The 26,109-nt window shown below is 35.1% G+C and overlaps 1 protein-coding gene across 1 annotated transcript; it reads left to right on the top strand.

The window, feature by feature from the left end:
* Window positions 1–1,264: 1,264 nt before the first annotated feature.
* GNPDA2 (glucosamine-6-phosphate deaminase 2) lies at window positions 1,265–25,549 on the top strand. The gene is made up of 7 exons (XM_004764905.3): window positions 1,265–1,428; window positions 4,704–4,864; window positions 7,921–8,022; window positions 9,515–9,697; window positions 14,817–15,001; window positions 18,712–18,886; window positions 24,538–25,549. The coding sequence occupies exons 2-7, from the start codon at window positions 4,741–4,743 to the stop codon at window positions 24,597–24,599; spliced, it is 831 nt and encodes a 276-aa protein (XP_004764962.1). The 5' UTR covers window positions 1,265–1,428; window positions 4,704–4,740; the 3' UTR covers window positions 24,600–25,549.
* The last annotated feature ends 560 nt before the right edge of the window (window positions 25,550–26,109 follow it).

Genomic DNA, 26,109 nt, shown 5'->3' with positions numbered 1-26,109 from the left:
AAAACCTGTGCAAGGAAACCGAGACCCTCCTGTCACCTCAAAAGCAGAAAACCAACCTGCATGAAAAATACCCTACGGGCGCCTGGGTGGTTCAGTGGGTTAGGCCACTGCCTTCGGCTCGGGTCATGGTCTCAGGGTCCTGGGATCGAGTCCCGCATCGGGCTCTCTGCTCGGCGGGGAGCCTGTTTCCTCCTCTCTCTCTCTGCCTGCCTCTCTGCCTACTTGTGATCTCTCTCTGTCAAATAAATAAATAAAATCTTTAAAAAAAAAAAAAAAAAAAATACCCTACCTGTACTAAGAAAAAAAGATTCCAGGGGCACTTGGGTAGCTCAGTGAATGAAGCCTCCTACTCTTAATTTCCATCCAGGTGATGATTTCCAGGTCCTGAAATGTAGTCCCACCAAGGGCTCTGAGCTCAGCACCAGTCAGCATGGGATTCTCTCCCTCTAGCTCTGCCCTGCTTCCTACCTCTGGTGCAGGTGTCCATGCTCTTTAAAAAAAAAAAGGGTGGGGCATTCTTATCACCAGAAAGTGACTTTAAAGTTGAGAAAGCTGTAGAAATAAACCTTGTTACATTTTTACTAATCTACAGCCTCAGCCTAAATTCCCCTTAGTAAACTCCCAAAGGCCTGTTTTCCTTAAATTCCTCACAAATTTACTGTTTAAATGTGTGAAAGCTACCTGACTTGGTCATTTTTTGTGTGTCTGAATATGTTATTGGTTTTCTATGCATGGATAAAAACAAAACAAAACAAAACTATGTTTTTTTTTTTTCCTCCTGTTAATCTAGGTCATGAAAATTGAATTCTCAGGCCAGCTGGAAGACGGTGAGGGCTAGAGGAAGAATTCTGCCCTACAGTGTCCTTCTAGGTTTATTCCTAGTGAGCCACTCCAAGGCTTCCCAGGGTTTACACTTCGCTTTTCTGCAGCACGTAACAAACTTAACTTTGATGAGCTTATTGATAAAAGGCTCTTAGGAAACACTGAATAGCTGCGCGCGCCGAGTAAACGTTCAATAGCTTAGAGATACAGATGAATTCGTACTGCTATTTTAAGGAACAATTTAAGTAATGCTTATGTATGAGCATGGCAGTCCTACCTACTACATTCCATAAGCCCAGAGAATCTACCTCAATTCAACCTTTGAGAGTTGATAAAAAGAGTAGCGGCAAGGTGATGGCCCAGGAACTGGAACCTCCGGTGTAGGCAAGAGATGTGTTCTAAGAATCTCCGCACAGCCCATCCCTAGAGCGCTAGGGGTGTGCGCACGCGCAGTACCCGCGGGCTGCGCCGCCGTCCCTGCAGCGCCTTGGGTTTACATCCGGGTCTTTGGGCTTCACGCGCCGCGCGCCGGCTGGGGTCGCTCGGGGTTGCTGGGTTCTTGTTACTTCCGCTGTTCCAACATCGGCAGTGTCGTTGGGTCGGCAGGTGAGTCCGGGGAGGGGACCAAGCAGGGGAGTCGGGCGGGGAACGGATAGGGTATTGCCCTCTAGGGTGGCCTTTGTGCCGAAATGGGGACGTGCGGCTGGGGCCGACTGGGGTCCTGGGAGCTTCGAGGCGGGGCGAAGGGTGACGCGCGGCTGCTGCTGCCCTTCGAAACGGGGCCTCAGGGAGCGGGTGCCTGTTCCTTCCTCTGCTTTGGAGGCGTTCTCCTGACGTTTGTTAAAAATCAGGAACGGTCGTCCGCATTTGTTGTAGTTCGTTGTGGTTTGCGGAGGGACTGGGGCCAGCAGCTCACGGAGCTGAGGGGGGTTTGCAGCCCTGGCCTCCTGGGCAGGGACCACAGGCTTTCTCCGCGGCTTCTCGCGGCTCGCAGAGATGCGGCTCCCCTGCCCTGCCCTTCAGAGACATTTTCGGGTCTGGTGTAGAAAAAAGGCTCAGAGCAGGGATTCTGAAGTTCAGAAGCCAGTGTCGATTATAGAATAGCTGCAAGCTAAGTCGTGTGCAGGTTCCCATCCTGCTCCAGAGTTCTGAGATTGGTGTTCAGCAGCCCGGTTCACCAAGTTCGTGCACATTCAGAGTGAATCAGCAGCAGAGGAAGGAGAGGGAATTGAGCGAATTGGGACGGGGGGTTAGGGGCGGCGGCGGGGGGGGGGGGTGAGCAATGTCATTTTTTGTGAGTGCTCTTTGGTTGTGATGCCAGAGAACTGCCCAGAGCCACCCCCACTTTGAATCCATGAGGATTAGCAGAAACACGTTTTTTTAATCTGCATAAGTGTGACCAAAACATTCTGCTTAACTTTGCCTGGGATGATTCATCTGAGACTTTTCGTAACCAAGTCTGAGTTCTCTGCGTTTAGAATAAACAAAACTTGTCTGTACCTGATCTGAGAGACTTAACTTCTTTGCAGCGAGATCTCTTCCTGTGGTGGTGTTTTCGGAATTTAACCGGATTGTAATAATCATCTAAGCTATTTATGAAAGGGCAGATTCCTTGGATCCCATTTCACGTCTGTTGAAAGACTTGATGTCCAATGAGAGGGGCCTGGGAATCTCTGTCTTTAGCAGGCGTCCTAGGTGCTTCTTTTAAGGCACCTGTGGAGCATAGGTCTTTCAGTCTGGTAGACCCTCTACCATTAATAGCTTTATAAGTTTAGCAGTAAAGTCCTGAGTTGCAGTTTTCTATATTTGACAAATGAAGAGTTAGTTTTTTTGTTTGTTTTTGTTTTTGTTTTTGTTTTAGATTTTATTTATTTATTTGACAGATCACAAGTAGGCAGAGAGGCAGGCAGAGAGAGAGAGGAGGAAGCAGGCTCCCCGTGGAGCAGAGAGCCAGATGTGGGGCTGGGTCCTAGGACCTGGGGATCATGACCTGAGCAGAAGGCAGAGGCTTTAACCTGCTGAGCTACCCAGGTGCCCCTGAAGATGTTAATTTCTGCCCCAGAGAGTATTCGAGAATTCTAAGCCCTTACTAAAAAGGCCCCAATCCCCCAATCTTAATCATTTTTGTGACTACAGAACTTAGTGCTTGGCATTTAATAGGCCCTCAAAAGTGTGTTGAATTGAGAAAAAGAGCGTGCCCAGAAGACAGAAGGCACTTGGAAAATTCTAGTCCTCTTCCTCCTTAACTTACAGTTTTGTGTGTGTGTGTGTGTGTGTGTGTGTGTGTGTGTTTTAATGAATAATCAGTTTGGTGAATATTCTTGTTATAAGTAAGTATATCTCTTGTTGGCCATACTTATTAGAATTAAGTCTGTTTCTTTATGACCAGGAAATGTTCCTGATTCTTAGTGTAATTTTGAAATTGTTTCTGGCATTAGTTCATTAATGAATTTAAATAGAGGTCAAGTCCATTTATGTTGGAGTGAATTTATGACTTACTATGTAACTTATTGTCTGTAAAAGCTATTTGTTTCTTGTTACTGTGCCAGAATTTTAAATTATGGTGATCATAATTTCTTGTTATGCCAGAATTCTAAATCATTGTGTTTTAAGGATATCATTTGGGTTTCATATATTCATTGTAATAAGACTTATAAGGATAGCATTCGGGTTTCATATATTCATTGTAATAAGACTTATTCCCATTAATTCCCATTAATTTCAAGAATTTGACTTAATTTTGTATGTAAAGTGTCTGGGAATTCGGGACTGCTGAAGCCATTTTACAAGGATTGGTATGGGTGATAGATGCATCTAAATATGAAACTAAGAATTAAAATATGGAAATTATGGTTCTAGAATACAGTGTAAATGTTATAAATCTTGTCAGTATAAAAATAATACATTCTACAGAAATCAGGGGTTGTGAGTCGTGGTAGTAGGTCAATCCACATTGTGTAAAATGGAATTATAGTTTTTAAATGACTCTGATTTCTTAATATTTGTGAAATATTTTGTCTTAACCTTAAAGTACTCTTTTAGGAACCAAAATTGCTTTTTATGAAGAATTTTTCTTTTTCTTCAGAGATCAGCAGTTTTAGTTCACTTTTTCTTTTGTTAAATTCAGGAAGAATTACATGTTATGCTTTTTATTATGAAACAGCATATTTAGTGTGATCTCACTGTTGAAAATTTCTATACATTCTACTTATATGTGTGCACATTAGATAGACTTCTAGAATGTTGTTTACTAATAGTAATAGTTTTTATTTCTGAGTGTAGTATTTGGGTTGATTTTTTTTTTCTCTAATACCTTTCTATACTGAAAGAAATTTATAAAAAGTGTCAAAAACATTTAACAAAAGGGAGGTTTGGTTTTTACAGTATTTATAGGGAGAGTTCTGGATTTTTAGCAAGTAACCCAAAGGATGCTAAGTATTCTTTACTACTTTTAACTTGCATTCAAGAAATGAGTACTGCTTTGTTTGCCTTTAGGTTTGTTTTATGTTGCTTTATATAACATCCCTGTCAAGACAGTGTACTATGGTGTCTTATAAAAACTTCAAGTTTGCCTTGATGTCATTTCTGGCTTTGTCATTTAGTAACTGTGTGATCAAATTATGTGACTTCTCCTCATCTAAAAGTGGGTGTTATATTTACTTCAGAAGATTGTTGTATGTACTTAAATTACATAAGCCACTGCTCAGAACTCAGGGTCTGTTCAAACAAGAAAGGCTATTACTATTTTAAAAGTATAACTTGTATCTGTATATAAGTTTGTCTTTCTTAAATAATGTCCTTTTTAAAGTCATCAGTTTTAATACACATATGTTTGCATGTCTGTAAATTACTTAAAGTGCTCTACAATGGAATTTTCTCAGGTTTGAATTCTTGTCCTGGAACCTGTGCATCACCATAATGAGGCTTGTAATTCTTGATAACTATGACTTGGCTAGTGAATGGGCAGCCAAATATATCTGTAATCGCATCATTCAGTTCAAACCTGGACAGGACAGATACTTTACATTGGGTTTACCAACAGGTAAGATGCCATTTTTGTTCCATTTTAGATACTTAAAATCATGGGATGGAAGAGTTTCCTTTAGTAAAATATGTTTCCCCTTTATTTCTTGCCATATCACTTATTGAACATTTTAGTATATAAAGCCAGAAACACATATATAACTATCTGGTATCTGTGTTTCATTACTGTTTCTTTTGTATTAAAATTATATATCACTTACCACTCCAAAATGAAAAAGGAAATATCCTGACTTAATTGATGGTCATAATATTTTTGTACCTTTATCTAGTCATCTTTTTTGTTTTATTAAGGATGTTACTTTCATTATTTATACAATCAATTAGTAGATTAGCCTTTCTAATGCCAGATGTATGTACTCTTGCCTCTTGGTTTCACCTCCCTTGCCTCGTACACTTTATTACCTTATTAACCTTTTATAATTTCTGTGTTTATTTTCTTTTTATTATAGAAGTATTATGACTGAAAAATTGAAGACTGGTATGTCATCATGACAGAGTAAACACAAATATGAATTACATATTTTATTGTATTTAGTTGAGGTGCTTCTTAAAAATTAACCAAGTGGTGTCTTTGATCTCATGGCACTTACCTTGATATTGTTGACTTCCACAGGAAAGATTATTGGACATGGAATCAGAGCTACCATTTTCTTGGTGACTGCCAGGCATTTATTCCACCTCCCTAATCTTTGATTTCCTTACTTTAAGAAAGATAAGGATAATAATGGCCGATAATGCAGTTTGAGGCTCAGTAAGGCAGTGTTTATGCCACTCCCTTGTATAGTGTAAATACCATATAAATTTAAACTTCCCATAAGTGTGTCTTATTTAAACAGTATTTTTTTCCTTCTGCTCCAAGCACCATATGTGCTAACTATGTAAAAGCTACAATCATAGTTTTTTCCACCTAATTTCCATGAAAGGTTTTGTTTAGCTTAAGTTATTATCTTGCTTTTTGTCTTTTGGTCTAGGGCAGTCAATCTTGTGAAAATGACAAAGAGGGATTTTTAAAAATTGCATACACCAGACTGGCACCCTCAGCACCCACATTTTTGATACATGAACCCAAGTGGTTGGACATGGCCTCTGTATCAGTCTGCATACTGCATACCTGGGCTGCAGCTGGCTAGCTGCTTTGATCACGCTGTCTTAAATATGAAGTAGAAATAAACAATATTAGCTTGGGGGCAGAAAGTCTTCAAAGTCATGAATTCAGGCAGTTCTAAACATTTATTCGTGTGTTTAAATTTACAGGTTTGGCTTATTTTGGGATAATTTAACTGCTAGTAATACACCTGCCAGTGACATACCTTGGAAAACCTTTGTTGACATTTTCCACTTCCTTCCTTCATTGACCATTGATAGTATTAATCATGCTCTCTCCTCCTTGCTTTTGAAGTTTGAACATAGATTTCTGTAATTGTGTATAGCCTCCCATATTGTAATCATCCCTCCACCAAGCACAGTTTCTGGGCAATCTTTTCAGTGCTTATTGATGTGATCTTAACAAGCTTCACATGTAAGGGCCTGTGAGCTTCTTGTCTCCCAGACTTACTCCCTAATTCTCTTACTCTGAGTCATGATAGGAAGAGTAGACTACTTGTAGTTCAAAGAATAGGCCTGGCCTTGGTGGCTTTACTTTCACTCATGTTGCTAGTATGTTATATAATGAAAACTACATGAGCTGTGGAACCAGACAGAATCTCTTGAATCTCTGCCTGCATTACCGTATGATTTGGCACCATATGATTTGGCAAATTCCTTAATCTTTTTGACCCAGTTCTTCATTCTCAAAATGGGAAAGATAATACCAGTTTCCCAGGGTTGTGAGATTTACATGAGCTGATGTATAAAAATACTGGTATATAGGATCTAGCAGATGGTAAACATACACATAATAGTGGGCTATAGTTCTTTGAGATGGAATTGTAAAATTTGTATAAATTATTGATTACAATTTAAAACAGTATGTTTGCATTAGCTTTAAGAAACTCTTTTAATCTTCTCTGAACCTATATTTAGTATTTGTAACCACTTGTATTATTCTTTTATCTCAGATAAAAGGCAATCTTTTTACTACCATGGAATTTCCTGTGTTTTTTTTTTTTTTTTTTTTTTTTAACCAAAGACTATTTAGTTCTGTCATACTTCTGTCTGCCACTTGAGTAGAAATTTTGTGTGCAGATGTTAGCACTGGGAGGGCCAGATCACTTGTTAAGAATGCAGTCAAGCTAACCTTCCAGTTTTTAGTTAAAATGAAAAAATACAACAGATTTGAAAATGGAAGCTGTCTTCAAGTGGATAAATTTATTAATCTTTTTTGTGCTATGTCAAGAGGTACTATCAAACTTATTTTAGTTTCATAAAACATGTAAAAGAATCACATTTATAAAACAATTAAAATCAAGAATTCAGATGAAGGATCCAAAGCCAAAATCCCATTTCCCAGAGGTCATTTTACTTTATATATTTTAGCTGATACAGGCTGAAGATAACACAAAATAGGAAACAGAGCCTCCAGTTAAAATCATAAAGGCTAATGTTCATCAAAGAGTCCTTGCCAATTTCTGAGTCTATTTTGAAAGTAGAGGCAATATTTAAATTTAGCTCTGGTTTCCCTTTTGATTGCATTAAATGGTCAATTTGACCTTTTGATATTTGTTTATATGATACAAATCCTGAAAAAAAGCTTTTTCTCAAAAGGTGAGGTGTTTATTTTTCTTTTAATTCAAATGTGCTTTCTATAAGTTTCTAAGCTTGGAATATAGAACATTAATTCCAAATAGTGAACAACTCTAGAATAATTTTCTAACTATAATTTCTCTTGACAGATTTCCAGTTTTATTCAGCAAATTCTAATTTACTAGGATTTCAGGGTACTTTGCAAATGTATATATGATTCAAAATACATTTGTTAATTGAATGTGTATTTAAATTATTGTTTCCCTCGTAAATTAAAGATAGAGAATATCATTAAGAGAGTAAAGTAAATATAACCTTTTAAAAAATAGATTATTCATGTTATGTTAGAAAATGGAATTTATTTCTTTTTAGGGAGTACACCTTTAGGATGTTATAAAAAACTAATAGAATATCACAAAAATGGAGACCTTTCTTTTAAATATGTGAAGACCTTTAACATGGATGAATATGTAGGTAAGCTGTATTACTTGAATATATTATTTGGATGTGTTATATTTTAAATAAAATGAGTATTGTCTAAGAATTAGTATATTATTTGCATTTATGTTTTGAATGTAATATGATTATTTCTAGAAGATAATGCACTGCCTTGTGATGAGGTTGGGAGTTTATATTTTTAAGAACACTATATTTTTATGATGCCAACACAATATCCTGGAGGAATATGGGACTAGAAATCAGAAGATCTGTTTTCATTCTTGGGCTCTGCCACTTACCAATTCTGCAACTTTGAGCCAGTCCCTCAGTTCTTTCTTTTTTTTTTTCCCTTAAGGCAAAGTTAAAACCAGTGTTGTGGGAATAGAGTACCACATATGTTAAAGTAATTAGTAAAATAAAGATTTTTCAAATATAAGCATATTTATAAGTGTGGCTATGAAGCTTTTGTTATATTGATTGTTAACTTGCTTAACAGGTAAGATGTATGATGTGAATAAACTCTTGGTTTAAACTTTGAACATAGGAATCCTTTTTTTTTTTTAAGATTTTATTTATTTGACAGATCACAAATAAGCAGAATAGCAGGCAGAGAAAGAGAGGGGGAAGCAGGCTCCCTGCTGAGCAGAGAGTCCAATGTGGGGCTTGATCCCAGGACCCTGAGATCATGACCTGAGTTGCAGGCAGAGCCTTAACGCACTGAGCCACCCAAGCACCCCAGGAATACATTTTTAGTGGTAACCTAAGTGATAGCCAAAGAATTGTGATTTGAAATACTTTGCATGCATATAGGAGAAATAGGTGAGAAACATTGACCAACATTTCAGATGTATGGCCAATTAATTTATGTTGAAATTAACACATAAATCAGTTCCATTGGTGGAAGTTAGTGCGCTTGAGAAATGGAGGACAATGATTAAATGCATGTGAACTAGACTTCTTTGTTTGAATTCCTGTCTTTCTATGAGCTAGGTGATCTTGGGTAAGTTAACATTTCTGTGCTTTTGTTATTTATAAGCTGAGAATGATAAAAGTAATTCCATAGATGTTCTGTAAATTATTTGAATTAATACATACATGTAAGGTGATTAAAATAACATCTGGCATGTAATGAACACGTATTTCACATAAAAATTTCTCTTTAGGGGCTCCTGGGTGGCTCAGTGGATTAAAGCCTCTGCCTTTTTTTTTTTTTTTTTTTTTTTTTTTTTTTTTTTTGGCCCAGGTCATGATCCCAGGGTTCTGGGATCGAGCTGCACATCGGGCTCTCTGCTTGGCAGGGGAGCCTGCTTCCTCCTCTCTCTCTGCCTACTTGTGATCTGTCTGTCAAATAAATAAATAAAATCTTTTTTTTTTTTTAAGTCTTTAAATTGGATTTAATTTGGATATCCATTGGATATGCAATAAGAAGGTTATATATTTTAAATAGCATTTATGGTCTAATCAGAAAAGTGAACTTTGATTTATTCCTGGAAGTACTTACATTTATATTTATTAATATTTTATTTAGGACTTCCCAGAAATCATCCTGAAAGCTACCATTCTTATATGTGGAATAACTTTTTTAAGCATATTGATATAGATCCTAAGAATGCTCATATCCTTGATGGGAATGCTGCAGATTTACAAGCAGAATGTGATGCTTTTGAAAAGAAAATAAAAGAAGCCGGAGGAATTGACCTTTTTGTTGGAGGTAAGTAAAACATTTTGTCCTTTATCTTACCTTTGTGTAATGTAGGGAACACCTGTAACTGTTTATAATACCCATTTATTCAGCCACTGGTTTTTACTTTATTTTCATCAAAAGATAATATTAAGGTTGCAAGTTAGAATTGTTTAAATTATGTCTTAAGAAATAAGTTCCAATACCTGCTAAACTTTTATGTCTTTAGAATTAACGGTTTACCACATCTTACAAAATGAGTGATGTTTTTTTCCTAAATGATAATTCTTATCTTTTATGCTTTCTTTAAATTTCCAACCCCACTTTCTTACCAGATTACAAAGTTAAATCTCTGACAGAAGTTTGCATGTGGAACACATGGATTTTAGCATTTCTGTATTGATTGCTTAAATTGCTTCAGTTCACTAAAAAAAATCAGTTAAGAAGTAAGACTTTACCATCACCCTTTAGTTAATGTGAACTAAGCTGTAGAACTGTCTTTGTAAACTCCACATGAATAAATGCTTAATTGGCTAAATTCCACTTAAAATGTGTATATACATCTACATGCATGTGTGTGTTCATAATGTACCATTGAAAATAGGAAGTTTCTTTGTAATGACAACATGGTTTTCTGTTGTCGTTATGAAGCCTGAGACAGCTAATTAATTACCATAAAAATATAACATCAACTAAACTGAAACCAAAATGCTTTTTGCTAAAGCTTTTAGTATTCAACTAAATGTGCTAAAGCTCTAAATTTAGTTCACCACATATATCTTATATTTAATTTATTAAAAGACTGCTTAAAAGTATATGAATTAGATCTTCACTAGTGCTGAATTGAGGCTGACTGATGGTTTAAGTGACCAGGTATGGTTGCAGTGGTTGATTGCCACTAGGGAAGATTGGGTATTACAGTCAGACATGATTATGCATTCTGTTTTGGTCAGTTATTACGTGTATGACCTTGGGAAGTTTATTAAAACTCAGTAAAACTAAGTTATTTGTAAAACAGGCATGACTATTAACCATTCCAAAACTTGGAAGAATTAGCCATGTTAGAACATGTAAAATGCTTGGTGTGTAGTTGGTACTCCATTAAGTGTTACTTCAGTCTTCTCTTAATTGTTCCTTAGTTCATTAAATTTACTGCTTTTTTACTGAATTACCTCTAAAGGTATCCAGTGAGATTAAGATTTTTTCTTTGAGGAAATTCTTTTCTCTGCCTAACAGAGCCAGTGTCATTTATTTTCTTTCGTAGGTGAGATGGTTTTATCTAAGAATCCAAGCTAGATTATTTTGCTTTTCATAATAGAAATTTCCCTGTGTTTGAAATGAAATTTGCTAATAGTGCTTCAGTATTCCTGGAAAACATTTGTATTCCAGTTTTGTCGATATTGTTTAATTTTGAAATAATTACAATTTGTAGTTGCCAATATCAAGGCTATGGCAATCCGTATTTGAGAATGTTTAAGAAATGAACTACCCGTGCATTCTTCAGGTTTTCTCCATACCAGAATCAAGTAGAATTACTATAATGTATACCTAATTACTGTAATGTAATTATACCTAATGTATCTGTATTTTAGTTATATCAAGAAATATTTTCACTCCTTTACCATTATACAAAAAGGCATGGAGCTAATAGAGTTTCATTATTAAAAATGACTTAATGAAAAATATATTTTTTACTTCTTCATTTGAATATCCTAAAAACTCTTAACTCCATTTTCTCCCTTTGTCTGCTTTCTAGAAAGTACTTACAGCTAAATAATGTGTTTAAGCCTGAATATCCCTTCTCAAAGATTTCTCATAGAACTTTCTTCTTTTCCTATAGCTTTAAGTCACTTCTCATTTCTTTTTAGCTTAAGTTTTTTGGTATATTTCCTCACTATAGGTCTTTTTTCCCTTTGAAACAGATGGAGCATAAATTTTACTTATGTATGTGTATCACTGACTCTTCTTACTAGAAAGAACTTTACTTTGTTTTCTAACCAATTTTTGTCTTAAGCTTCCTGTAGACATTCTCTTCGGACCAACCAACCAGTTAATCAGTTAATAAATAAGATTTCCTTACCTCTTCCATTAGTATCTTCACTGTAGTCATGTCATGATCCACGGTCTGCCATTTTATATTTACCATCCAAAGGACATAATTACTCTGTAGATAGTGGGGAGAAGGGTTAGCTTATTGCATTATCTTTGAACTTTTTCCTATTTGGGGTACTCTATTATTGGATGTATATTCATGAAAGAATCTCATTTGATTCTTTGCCTTTGTTGATCTAGGTTTGTTATTAGATTTTCAAGATGAGGCTTGGTATTTGGGTCTTACCACTTACCCTTCTTTTGTTCCAGGGTTTGTTGGTTAATAAAAACACTAAGAACTGAGCCAAATGGGATCAAAATATCAGCCTTATTAAAGGTAAAGTTGGATTAGAGGTTTCAGGTTGGGCTTGAGGCCAAAATGGAGTTTCCTATCCTTCCCCTCTAAACTGGGAATAGTAGAATGAGGACCTCAAGACTCTGAATCCCCCGCGTCTTACTCCTGGGAAATAGAACAGGAATTCCCTTTCCTATATAGAAAAGAGAAAGGAAATATATACTGCCAAAAGTTGTTATGAGTAAAGTGTGTCATGCAATCCCTGACCCACCTCCAGCAATAAAATACACAAATACAAAATTTTGTAGATAAAATCTAAAGATATTACTAACTTTAAAATTTCTTAAGGTACTATTTTTAACCCTTTCCTTTGGGTACATGATTAGAATCTTTGGTCTGCAAGTAACTGTAATCTACTTTGGGACCAAAAGTGAATTAACTGGAATGACTGTGGGCTAACTTGCAGAATTGTTAGAAGAGTTGAAACAGCCAAGTCTGTGGAAGAACAAGAACCAAGGAGCTTCAAATTTCCAAAGCAGGAGCTCACAGATACTCTCCTGCAATGCTCTCATCAGATACCTCAGCTGTAAATGCCTTCCTTCTTTTCTGCACCCTTGCTCAAGGTTCAGAATTTCTTGAGAGAAATTGTTTCAGCTTGGGACGAGTATTTTGTAGTAGACCACAATCACTTTGACTCAGGGAGATACGGAGTAGATAAAGCTCCCCCCACATTGTGAGAGGGGCACACCAAGGTAGAAGGAAGAGAGAGAAACTATACTGAGCATAACAAAGAATAGTAACCATCTATTCCTTTTTCAGCCATTATTTATTGAGGGCCTCCTATCTGATGTATTTTTCTAAGAGGTAAGGGTATAGTAACTAAGAGCAAGTCCTTATTGCAATGAAATTTATATTCTACCCCACAGAACTGTAGGAAGACAGAGAAGTCCTGTAATCCAGACTCAGGTTTTAGAGATGTTTCATAAAGGTGTAAATATATTAGTTTAGACTTAAAGCCTGAATGAGAATGTGGCGTGGTTTTTAGATCTCATGATTATTTTTTTTTAAGTTTTGTAAAGCTTTGTGAAACATTCTGAATGCTTTTAGAACATTTATATCAGAAAGCTCAAATTTCTAATAGCTACTTATAGTCAGTAAGGAAATATATTACCATGAACCACTGCTGATAATTCAGTCTTACTGTACTCTTTTGTATGACCCACAATACTAGTTAGAACACTAATGTTGATCCTTAAGGACTTCCTATTTTTTCTGGAACTTTTATTTTCCTGGTTCCAGCCTTTTCTCCTTATATACACATAGAGAAATACAAATATTTACAGATGTATACTTTAGGAGGAGAAACTATAGTTTTACAAATCTAGAGAGAAATGGCATTTCTGTAATTTAAAACATATTTATAGGCAGGTATATGTATGCTAATGAAAAGATCCATGTATATTAACTATATGTAGGTCAGACATTATGTCACCACATTAAAAATTCCTAGAATGTGGTGCTTTGGTAGCTTATATTTGTTCCCTAAGATTTTCATTCTTCTTTGTTCCATCAAAACCAGGTTATTCTTTGTCGTATTTTACTTTGTTGTAATCTGGGAGAAATTGGTTTGAATTTTAGGCTAAGAGTCAATAAAATTCACATATCAATAAAATAAGATGTAGAGTATAAATGTAAGAGGTATTTCGACTCAGAACTTGTGGGTTTATTTTTTCATGGAGGTTGTGAGAACTCTGACTAGTTAGTAGGGTACACATACGTAAAACTTGATTTATTCATGCCATGGAAAGATTCTTCATTTTTAAAAAAAGATTAACTTCCAGTTTCATTCAAATAAGGAATATCATATTTTTATCTACATTTTAGAGGCAGTCCTAGAATATTAGAGCTGACAGTATGTCTCTTTAAAGGAGTGTTTTCAGGTTCTGGTGGTCACCCATTATTAGGCCATGAAATAGAGTCATTTACTTTCTGCATTTCTCTTTTGTACGTTTTGCTAATGAAATAGAATGACTCCTAGCAGGGTAAGTATTGTTTTCATGCAGTTCTTGTTCTTAATTACATTTGCATGTGTGTATATGTATGCTAGATTACAGTGTCAAATAGATTTCTTCTAGTAGGCTGTAGTCAACATGTCTGAAGAAAACTACTGCCCTATATGGTCCAATCTAGACATTTTTGTAAGTGAGGAAACTACTACAGGGAAGTCCAGTAGTTAATCGCACCATCTAGACTAGAACCAGGCAGGTTAAAGGGTTAACCATAGAAACCACTGGGTTAGGCATCAGAAGATTTGGATTTGAGTTTTGTCGCAGTATTTACTAAATTGTTACCTTGAGCAGTCATGTATTTTTCATGCATGTCTGAGTTTCCTTTTGAGCTCAAAGAAGGCTTGAGGAGAGGAGGGAAATAGATATTCCTAATAAGATTATCTCATCAGATTGTTAAATATATGTGCTGAGATGTGAAAATACTATGTAAACTGTGAAGTGTGCTAATACAAGCTAATATGCTAAATTCTACTGTTGTTACAATAATGCTAGCTCTGTCTGTGCTAGGTGTATGGAATATATTGAAATACTTGTTGAGTCAAATACAGGAACAAATATTTTAATGCAGCATTAGAAATTCAGCTACCCTATAAAACAAGGTGAGCCTGTTTATGACTGTTTTCTCTTAAAAACAAGTTGAACGTTGAGAAATCTTACTTTATGTGTCTATGTGTGTGTATACTTCTTTTAAAAGGAATTGGTCCAGATGGTCATATCGCTTTCAATGAGCCAGGATCCAGTTTAGTATCAAGGACAAGATTAAAGACTCTAGCAATGGACACCATTTTGGCAAATGCTAAATATTTTGATGGAGATTTGTCGAAGGTGCCAACTATGGCTCTAACAGTTGGTGTGGGGACAGTGATGGATGCAAGAGAAGTAAGAATTCAATGTTCTTTGATGTCTGTAGATTTTGGAGGAATTATGGCACCAGATAATTTTGGTTACATCCTATTCACTATATAAACTGTTATTTGGCTTTCAGTGACTTCTGTCAGTGTCATTGCCATGTTGAGAATCCAAGTAAGTCAAGTCTTCTGGAGCTTATGTAAACTAAGAATCAGGCACCACCCCTTCTGGAATACTGCTACATTGTTTGCTTCTTCACAGTTTGAGTTTCTAAAATCATACTGCTCAAATGGTCTGTTATTAAGTGAAATAGTCTGGTGAAAGGTCTGTTGTAACAAAGATGCAATGCTGGTTAACACTAAAGTATTTTTGGAGGCTCAGGATAATTTAGTGTCAAGTACTTCTTGACTATGGGAAGATAGTCAGTTAGTTTCCAGCAGAAAAAGAACCCATCAAAGACTGAATCTGTTCCAAATTTGGGATACATAAGAAGGCAAATAGTCTGAATAGACCCGGCCTAATTTTTAAATTTTTAATTGGGCTTTCATTTCCTTCCCTGAGAAATGATTATCAGTGGTAGTTACATGGAAACTCCCTTCCGGTTAACAAGATGGGAGAGGTTCAGAGGAAAGCACACAGACAAGTTGTGATGAATAAGAAATGGATCTTAATGTAAATATGACTAGACTTGAACATACAAATAGAACTGTCATTCAGAATGTGCTTTTTCATCTAAAAACCATCAGTATGTGAAGAAAGCCCTTTCACGAGTTGAAATTTGTAGTAATTGAGAAAGATTTTAGAGCAATTGTATTTCTAAAATACGAAACAAAGTTATATAAATAGATTTCTTTTTTTTTTTTTTTTAAAGATTTTATTTATTTATTTGACAGAGAGAGATCACAAGCAGGCAGAGAGGCAGGCAGAGAGAGAGAGAGAAGGAAGCAGGCTCCCTGCTGAGCAGAGAGCCGGATGCGGGACTCGATCCCAGGACCCTGAGATCATGACCCGAGCCGAAGGCAGCGGCTTAACCCACTGAGCCACCCAGGCGCCCCTATAAATAGATTTCTTACATTTAACAAGATTTAAGTTGTAACAAGCTAATTCTTAGAGTGAAGAGAGAGTTCTTAAGATACTGAATTTTTTTTTTCCTTTTGGTTTTTCCAACAAAAGTTTATGATGCCACTCATCTCACAGTACTCACTCGCAGCATGATTACAGAGAAAATTATGGCAAAACTATTTTAGGACTTAATTATTTTCTCAGGGGCCTTAGTGTGCTCTTTTATGTCATTCTTTGGAAACAAGTATCATGTCATCATACTTAGTGATTTTCCTATCTTTCATTGTAAGGAGCTTAATGTATACAGATTTTCATTTGCCAGTGATTTGAACCGTGATGTGGGCTGTTCTTCAATTTTAGTTTCATTAAGAGCAAATACATTTAATAAAATTTTGAATCAGTGTGTGGGGAAAATGCTATTGTTAGATGAAAAGTACATATGAATGGTAAAATAAATTTCTAAATGGTTAGTGCATCAGAAAGAGCTTCACTGTCTGGCAGCAGTGAAGGACCTTCTGTACACACCTTGGAAGTGACACCCTGGAAGTCATTATAGGTTCCCTTAAGACTTGGGAATTACCAGCTAGATAAGGAACCACACCGATCACTATTTTATCACTCTTTCCTGGGCTTGAGGCTTTTTACGCTGATGGTATGTGTGAAATGCTCTACTTTTCCAGACTTTGTTTAGCTAAAATGGCACTTTTCAGTTTTCAACTTTCAGAACTCCCTTTCTTGACCATAATTCTTATAGTCAAAGTTACTTACATTTTCTCTTAGACCACTCTGTTATTTTCCTTTGTAGCACTTTTCATAATTTCTGATTTTTCTTGTATGTTTTCTGGTTTAGTCTCTTTTTTCTCATTAATTTACAATCTCTGTGAGTTTATAGGTCATGTATATCTAGCACCTTACACTGCCTGTCATATAATAGGTATTTAATAACCATTGGGAATAGTGTGAATGAATTATATTCATAATTCATGTCAGACAAAGTTCTATCGACAACTTCGTCATTTACTTGAACCATCAAATCTGATTTTTGTTGACTTTTGGCTCTTTGCCAAAGTCTAAATCTACCTTCAAAGGATTGAAATTTGTTTTTACGGAGGTATATTTAAACATAATATCATATATTTTAAAGGTAATTTCAAGAGAAAACAAGATGTTGCAAAATTTTCCAATATTGCAACATCTTTATAATTGTTACATATAATACTTCGGATATTTATTCTTAATGTGACATAGGAAAAACCAAAAAATTTTAAAATCTGCTTTTGATTTTGCTACCTTACTGAAAATCACCAAGGTCAGTAATGATTTCTTCATTGCTAACACTGGCATCTTCTCTGTAGGTCTTACCCTACTGGGTCTCTTCATCACCTACTGCTGTTGACTATGCCTCCCATCATAAAATTCTGCCATTAGTCCTCTTACTTTCTGAGCATTTCTTCTCAATCTCCTTCTCAAGCTTTTCTTCTTCATCTCCCTTTTGAATATTGCTGTTCCCTAGGGTTTCATTCTGGAGCTGCATATTCACTCTGCATGCTTTGGGGGCATGACTTTTTTTTTTTTTAAGTTTTATCACTCTTCCAAAAATGTAAAGTACTCTTAATACAGTGATAATAATGTATCTTTATCTTGTACTCCTTCTGAAGCTGCTGTTTTGTATTTCCAACTTCCAGCTGACATCTCGATATTTAGATGCCTTATATTTAAGCTGTCCAAAAATTAAATGTATCCTTCCATGAAATTTGTCTTTCTTCTGAATATTCCCTGCCTTGCTGAATAGCAACACTCCCCATGAAAATTATCTGAGCTTGAAACACGTGTCCATTCTCGGTTTCTTTATATCTCATTAGTCACCAAATCCCAACCATTTAACAGATAACTTAGAGGTAAATAAGGATCCTACCCTCCATCACTACTGCCTACTAAGTCTATATATCCATTTTTTTCAAGGATTATTGCAAACTCCTTCTCAATCACAAAAATGATAAAGATTCATTCTGATATATATACACTTAGATTTGCGCATGTTCTCTGAATTGCAGGCTTTTAGGCATTTGGGACCCAGAGCTTGGATTTTCTATTAGTTCCTGAGGGTATTCTTTGTCTTGTGTGCTTAAAGGGCTGTTCTTACATGTAAATAGATCCCTAACCCTTCTTTAAATCTAGGTTTTGTGTCAAGACAACTTTGACAACATCTGTTTCATAAAATAGTCTCCAGGCTTCTTTCTCTAACTTTCAAAGTAGTATCTGCTGTGTTGATTGGATTAGAGCAGTTTGGTATATCATTCCTGGTTATGTAAATTCTTTGTTGACCCTCAGTTCTGCTTTTGCAAAACAGCTCTTTTCTTTCTTTTTTCTTCATTTTCCTGGTCACTTCTATCAGTATCTAATCAGTATCTAATGTATTAATAAGTACCTGCATTATGGTTTATTCAGTAACACTTCATAAGAAGATACTATTTTATTTTCTTAAACCAGAAGAGAATTACTTTATGCTTGCCTTTTACCTTGAGGAACAAAAATACCTCGAACTGTGAAGAAATATGTAGCTATTTATATTTTATGAATATTCATGCTAACATCTTTCTTTAAAAAAAAAGAGCTTTTTTAGTCATTTGAAACAAATTTTAAGAATTAATTAACATGTCATGGTCATGATTTTTCAGGTAATGATCCTCATAACAGGTGCACACAAGGCATTTGCTCTCTACAAAGCGATAGAAGAAGGAGTAAATCACATGTGGACTGTTTCTGCTTTCCAGCAGCATCCTCGAACTATTTTTGTGTGTGATGAAGATGCTACTTTAGAATTAAGAGTTAAAACTGTGAAATATTTTAAAGGTGAGCATTGAAATTTCAGAAGCAGACTGTGAGAATGTCCAATTGTAGATGACAATTAAATCTTAGTAGACTGTGGAGTTACATCCTGCTCTGTGCCTATTGAAACCAGCATTTTGCCAACACAGTAGCCAGTTCTTTTTAAGGAAAAGAAAAATCTCACCTCAAATAATAGTAGCAATGGTTTCCTATTTTTTTCTTGAAATCCAAAATTTAATAAAATATAAAATATTTTACTTTCATATTGTATATATAAGATGAAATAATCCAAGAGGAAATACATGTTACAATGTTCTTTTCTTTGTTTCTCAGTCCAACCTTCCTCACCAAGCTATGGTTTAGTCTAATCAGCTTATAAATTAGGTCACCCACAATTTCAAATTATTCCCATACACCAGTTAATAACAGTTCAGTGTCAGAGCAGTATGGAATGAACTCTGCAAGTAAGCGGGGGTTTGACTGCCCACACTTCTGTATGTAGCTTGTCCTTTTGACTCTTCCTGCAGTCTAGTTCAGTAATTCTCGAGCCTTACCATACCAGGTTGTATATTTGAAACCACATGTGCTTGATGTAATGGGTGATTTAAGAGATTTTTAAGGAAAATTTGACTATTTAGAAACCATTCCCTGCTTAAGAGTGAATTCCACATATAGATACACACACATAACAACCTGTATAAATAGGTGCTCTTTATAAAGTACTTGTATTTCATATAGCTGATATGGAAATATTATATAACTGGTCATATATATATATATATATATATATATGTATGTATATATACATTTATATATCCGTAATTCATAGTGTGTGTAGTATGTGTACTGTTAATATTACATGAATATGTATTTTTAATCTTTTTACTCTAGTTACTAGGTGTTTATTTAACATGTATTAGAAAAAAATACACTAAACTGATCAAACCTATATTCCATGAGTATCAGTATTGACAGAGATAAAGAAGGTACCATACTTTACTTTCTCTGAGACACATCTTTTTTCAGATCACTCTTGACTGAAATTGGGATGTGTTTAAAATTGGTCATTATCAGTTACCTGGTAGCATTTTTTTCTTAATGGTATGTAAAATAATGTGTCTTACAGTCTTCAGCGTTTCATTCATGAAATAATAGTATATGATTTTAACTTATAAGTTAATTTAAAGGAAATCTTTAACTTATAGTTCATGTAAATGGTGTGAATGTGGCAAAAATCTTGAAGATGAATCACAAATGAAGTTTAATGAATTGTGAACAATCAAAATTTTGATCCTGCTTATAGTTCTTTATTTGCACTTAGCTGTTGTGAGCACTTTCCTGTTCCCCTGTTCTTCAAAAGCTTTTTTTTTTTAAAGATTTTATTTATTTATTTGACAGACAAGAGATCACAAGTAGGCAGAGAGGCAGGCAGAGAGAGAGGAAAGGAAGCAGGCTCCCCGCTGAGCAGAAAGCCTGATGCGGGGCTCGATCCGAGGACCCTGGGATCATGACCTGAGCCAAAGGCAGAGGCTTTAACCCACTGAGCCACCCACGTGCCCCTTCAAAAGCATTTTAATGGCTTTACGAGTAGATGTATTATAATTTATTTAAATCATTCCTTACTGTTAAATGCTTAGATTATTTCCAGTCATTTATATTTTTATCAAAAATTATTTTTTACCAAGTCAAAAAAGTATCAAACTGAAATATTGTCAAGTTTTTAAATAAGTTGGCAGGTAAAAGAGAAAGATCTGTGATGAGTTGTGAATAAGAGCCCTTGTATGAAGTTTTTACCCATATATTTCCATGTAGTCTTTCATTTTATTACAAATACTAGATTCCTTGAAAAAAATAATAGAAGGAATCCCTATTATCCACATATTTTAATGCCAGAGATTTATTTAACATTGCCATGTCCTGGTACCAGCAATCCTCAGGTAAACCCTTGTGCTTATCAGATGTTGTCAGTTACGTTTGTAATATTTACATTTTAGTGAAATAAATATTTAAGAAGATACTTAATAATAGCCAGTACTTGTACGACCAGGCATTACTCAAAATGCATTATACTTGATTTACTTAATTCTCACAATTCAGTGAAGTGGGTATTCTTAAAATCCCATTTACAGATGAGCTAACAGGCTTAATAGAGATGTTAAGTCACCCAAAGTCATAGAGCTCGTATGTGGGCAGAGCTGGGTAAGTGAAATCAGGCTTATGTGGCATCTGGGCTTTTGTCCACTGTTTATACTGTTTCACAGAAGAGGAGTAAAACTCTGGCTATCTTTATTATATTTCTGTTTGTTGCGTTGCTTTCATACCATAATTATTGCTTCCAAAAAGGTATAGACATAGGTTAAAGAGCTTTTAAAACACAAGAGACGTAGGTGATTACATGTATTTTGTTCTTTAATTCATCTATCCAGATTCTAAACTTTTCTGAAACATTTTGAATTATAGACTATTGATGAGAGAATCGCTGCACTGCTCTTTTGAGGACATTATATTTTCTACTATGGATCTGTATATATTTTTGGAGAGGTTCAGGGTATCAGCCTCAGAGTGCCTCCCATCAATATGGAAATAAATGGAATGGAGATATTATTCTGGGCTGGAATTGAGATATTATTCTGGGCTGTATGCAGACCTCATTTTACAGTAAGGTATTTTAATACAGGGTAGAAGTGAATATTCATAAACTTACATGTATTATAAGTATAGTTTTATATTTTGCCATATTCTCGAGTTATTTTATCACTTCAAGATGTACTAAAGAATATGTCTCCTGTAGTTATCTTTTGTAATTCAGATTTCTGTCACATTACTACCCTTTCTTCTGCCATCACTAAAATGTACATAAAGGGGCTCTAATTATTTAGGTCCTAAAGAAAATCTAGGTCAACTGCATCGAAAACAATAAAAACCATTAGCAAGTAGAAGTTCATTTCAGTATATACCTTTTGGAAGATACAAGTAAATCACAGGAAAACAGTCCAGTATTCAATGTTTTTTTTCTAATTTTTTTTGTTTTTGATTTTATATAAAGCCTTTATGTCCTTGAGAATATATTTTCAAGACCTCATCATTATGGTGAACATTTTTGTTTGTTTCAACCTTTGTAAGCCCTCCTCAGTAGCTTGATTGAATGAGTTCAGATTGAGTCAAAAACCATAAAATTGACATTCAGAATCTATAACATTTAACAACTTCTGGCAGCTTGTTAGGAAGTCTGTACATTTTAGTACTCAGAATTTATTTTTTTCTGTTAATGATTTAAGTAGCCATAATTTGTTTCTATCAAAATCTTGTATAAAAATTTGTCAGTTTTGCCTTAAATCATAATAAATTCTTTATGTATCATCCAAAATACATTTCTAGTTTGGAAACAGCCTTATATGTAAAAGTTACAGCCAATGTATAGTTAAACTTTAGAGTTGAATTTTTAATGTTTATTCTGATATTTTGTGTTTTCAAGCTCTGATGTATTATTTCCATGACTAAAGCTGTAAGTGATAGATGAATTGTATCAAGTAGAATGATCCTATTAATTGCAGCTGCTTCTCTGTAAGAGGTTACATCTTCTAAACTGAGTGGCTAAAATTACCACTGTTTTTGTTGTCCCCTCTCCTCCTGAGTTGATCTCCAGTTCCTATTTTACTGCTCTTTACATTCTGGTTGTTGAAATGGATTAAACTTCTCAGTTAAATCCTGCTTTAAATAGGCTTGGTTCTGTTTAGAGATAACCATCTGGTAAATAGTTTTCATTACCAAATACTACTTCTGCACTATAAAAATTACCCTTTAATGTATAATTTTGGTAAATACAAATTATATTTTCCAGTTAGTGTCATCAGCCAAGAAAACAGGCCAAAATGCTTTTAAGTACATAATCTCTTGCATGGTGTTAGTTTAAAAAAAAAAAAAGTATAAGAAGTATCTGTTTCTGAAAGTAGTTGACTCACCATCATAAAAAATTGGCACATTAAGTGATTTGAGAAAATAAAATGTAATATATTTCATTAAAATTAAAGCTCCACAAAGGTAGGGACTTAGATTTTGTTCACTGCATTATTTCAGCATCTGGAAGTGCGCCTGGTACATGGGGGCATTTGATAAATTGTGGGTGGGTAGTTGGACAGGTAGATGGATGGGAGAACACAAGTCTGTGAAACTACCGCCGTCTAAGCATTAAGTGATGTAAGTCACCCTATGAAGCCCAAAGGATGTTAAATAAAGAGCAGGAGTTCAATAGTAGTTGAGAAAACTTTTGAGTTGATAGAGTGGAAAGCCCTAGAAAATGGGTAGTAGCTCTCAGATTGGGAGGAAACAGCATAATTTCCAACAGCACAGATACAAGGAAGAGCTAACACAGGAGCAGAACAAGTTCCCATTAATAGACTAGAGAACAGTTAAAGTATATTGATAAAATGGGACTAGATTGTACGTATGTATGTATGCTTAGTAATCTCTACACACAACACGGGGCTTGAATTTACAAACCCAAAATCAAGTCACATGCTTTTCAGCTTAGCCAGCCAGGAGACCCTGGGCTAGATTATACTTTGAAAGCAAACGGGAATGTAGAGGTTAAGAGCGAAAAGGAAAACCAGGGTTCACCTCTTTTGGGTCACGGGCCACTATGATAATCTGGTGAAGAGACGGCCCTCAGGAAAAAACCTGCACATGCACACACACTTGCAGACACAAATTTGTATATTAACATGGGAGAGTCAAAGACTCCTTGAACCTTCTCTAGCTCTATTATATCCTACGGTTGGGCTGTACTTGATTTCTGCCAGGTGGACAGCTTCCAGGTGTCATCAGTTTGGGAGTCAGAAACGATTCAGTATTGACTGCTCTACATTTTTCACATTTGAAGTTTAAAACTTTGGTTTTAAGTATGGAGTCCTCAACTTTTTTTTTTTTTTTTTTTTATCAGAGAGAGAGAGGGGGAGAGAGTGAGCACAGGCAGACAGAATGGCAGGCAGAGGGAGAAGCAGGCTCCCTGCTGAGCAAGGAGCCTGATGTGGGACTCCATCCCAGGACGCTGGGATCATGACCTGAGCCGAAGGCAGCTGCTCAACCAACTGAGCCACCCAGGCGTCCCTGGAGTCCTCAACTTTTTAATGGCACCTTGGATTTTCTGATTAACCTCCTTCAGTAGTTTGTTATCACCCCAATTGTAAACACATGTCAAAATCGTGGCAAATAATTTGCCAGATGAATGGATAGGATAATACTTCGGAGAACTTAGCTATGCCAGTTAAACAAGTTCTCTGAGTTCCTGGGCTGAAGTCTGGTAGAGAAGTGCCAGAGGATCAAATTCAACAGCTTTATAGGATAAAATCAAAATGTATTAACCAAGTCAGTATTGAGATTTGTTATTTTGCCATATTGAAGCTTTGGAAGCAAGAACTACTGCTACTCCAAAGGAATTTGTACTCATTTTATATCTACAGCTCCATAAATAATTGTAAATTGCTATTTGCTAGGTAGTACAACCAAACCTTATGAAACATTTCTATTTAAAATACATTTTTCAGTAAAACTTAACTATTTTGTATCAGATGGGAACCAGCATTCTTATGGTATCTTACAAATTCTTGTTTTCTAAGGTAAATGAGATAATTCAAAATTAAAAATAAAACTAGAACTGTGCTTTTTTTTCTTTTAAGGTTTAATGCATGTGCACAATAAACTTGTGGATCCACTATACAGTATGAAAGAAGGAAATTGAAGGAGATTGAAGCAAATTCTACTTGAATGAACAGGACACTTTTTAAGTAGTAGATGAATTTTCAGCTATGCAATATGATAAAACATGGGGATTTTTTGAAGATTGTCATTTTTGAAGTCCAATATCTGTATGTTAAACATTCCAGATTTAGAGTGTGTCCATTTTATACTAAGGTTTAGAAGTAGTTGGCTGTCAAAAATAGCTGTTTATTATAAAGTATGGAAGCCACACAGCCACTCTGTAAAACATCTTAGAAATGACATGTCTGTTTAAAAGTTTCAAGTCATTTTAAATTTGAAGAGTCTATACATCAAATATTATTCATATGAATCTGGTGGCATTCTCAGAGTTTTATTTTTTAATCACATAAAGACACTCCAAGCCTTTCAGGTATCAATCATTGCAAACCTTTACTTTTGGAATGTAATCTTTGTATTTTCTGTGCATTACACACAAGCTTTTCTGCACGTGGTTGCCTTAGTCATCTTTCTGCAGTAGCATTTGGACATGAAAAGTCCTGCTATATATTGTTGGAACAGAGAATCTGAAGAGATGCCAGTGCCTAAAAGTACAGTTTACGTCCTTTTGGAAAGTATGTATAAGTGCATGATTTTTGTGCACCACCTTCTATAGCACTTTTTTACAAATGTGCTCTTATTTTTATTTAATGACTTGGGTTCATGCGTTTAATATAAGTATTTTGGCAATTATGAACTTTATACCTAGCAACGCACTTAAAGAAATTCTTTTGAAGACCATTTTCTGATTATTGTTAAATTCATAAATGATTAGCTTTATTCCTGACTTACATGTCTAAAAGGATAACATGATGAAATATTTATAAAGGAATTACTGTAAACTTAAAATTGCCATTAACTTGCATCATTAAATTGCAAATAAAAGTATATTGTTTTTTATCTTTAACTCAAATAAAGCTTATAATAAATAAATGTTATCTAAATTTTATTTCCAGAAGTAAAACTGAATACTTGCATTTGAGATATTCCAACATTAGTAGTAATATTGATTCTGCATTTACTTTTTGTTTGTTGCCATCAGGCATTTAGGAGATTTAAGTTAAAAGACAATAATTCTACCTATAATTTAGTAGTTGCTCAGTGGGGAGTAAAAAATTCTCCCATTTCTTCAGCATATTTTGCATATTATAAGCCCATCACGGAGAAGCATTACTTACATAACTTAACAGAAATGTGACTGAGATGTATTTATAATTCAGTTCCTTAAAATAAAAATAAACAGCAAATAAAAAATAAATAAAAGTAAATAAAACTGTTTGTATAAAATATGTTCCTTAAATTCCAAATAATGTAGTTATAATTGCCTTGGGTGATACACATGGTCCTGAAATGACTAGTAAGTTGTATCACCTTCCAGTCACACATCCGGTAATAAATTAAAGTACTGTGTTACTACAAACCACCCTATCTTAGAAAATGATAGTTTTATAGTGAAAATGCTAAAGATAACTGTTCTGGTGCATGATTCAACT

The sequence above is a fragment of the Mustela putorius genome, unplaced genomic scaffold (assembly GCF_011764305.1).
Source record: "Mustela putorius furo isolate JIRA1106 unplaced genomic scaffold, ASM1176430v1.1 tig00000430_pilon_pilon_pilon, whole genome shotgun sequence".
NCBI classification, from domain to species: domain Eukaryota; kingdom Metazoa; phylum Chordata; class Mammalia; order Carnivora; family Mustelidae; genus Mustela; species Mustela putorius.
The sequence above is the reverse complement of the archived record's forward strand: the minus strand, read 5'-3'. Positions and strand labels throughout refer to the sequence as shown.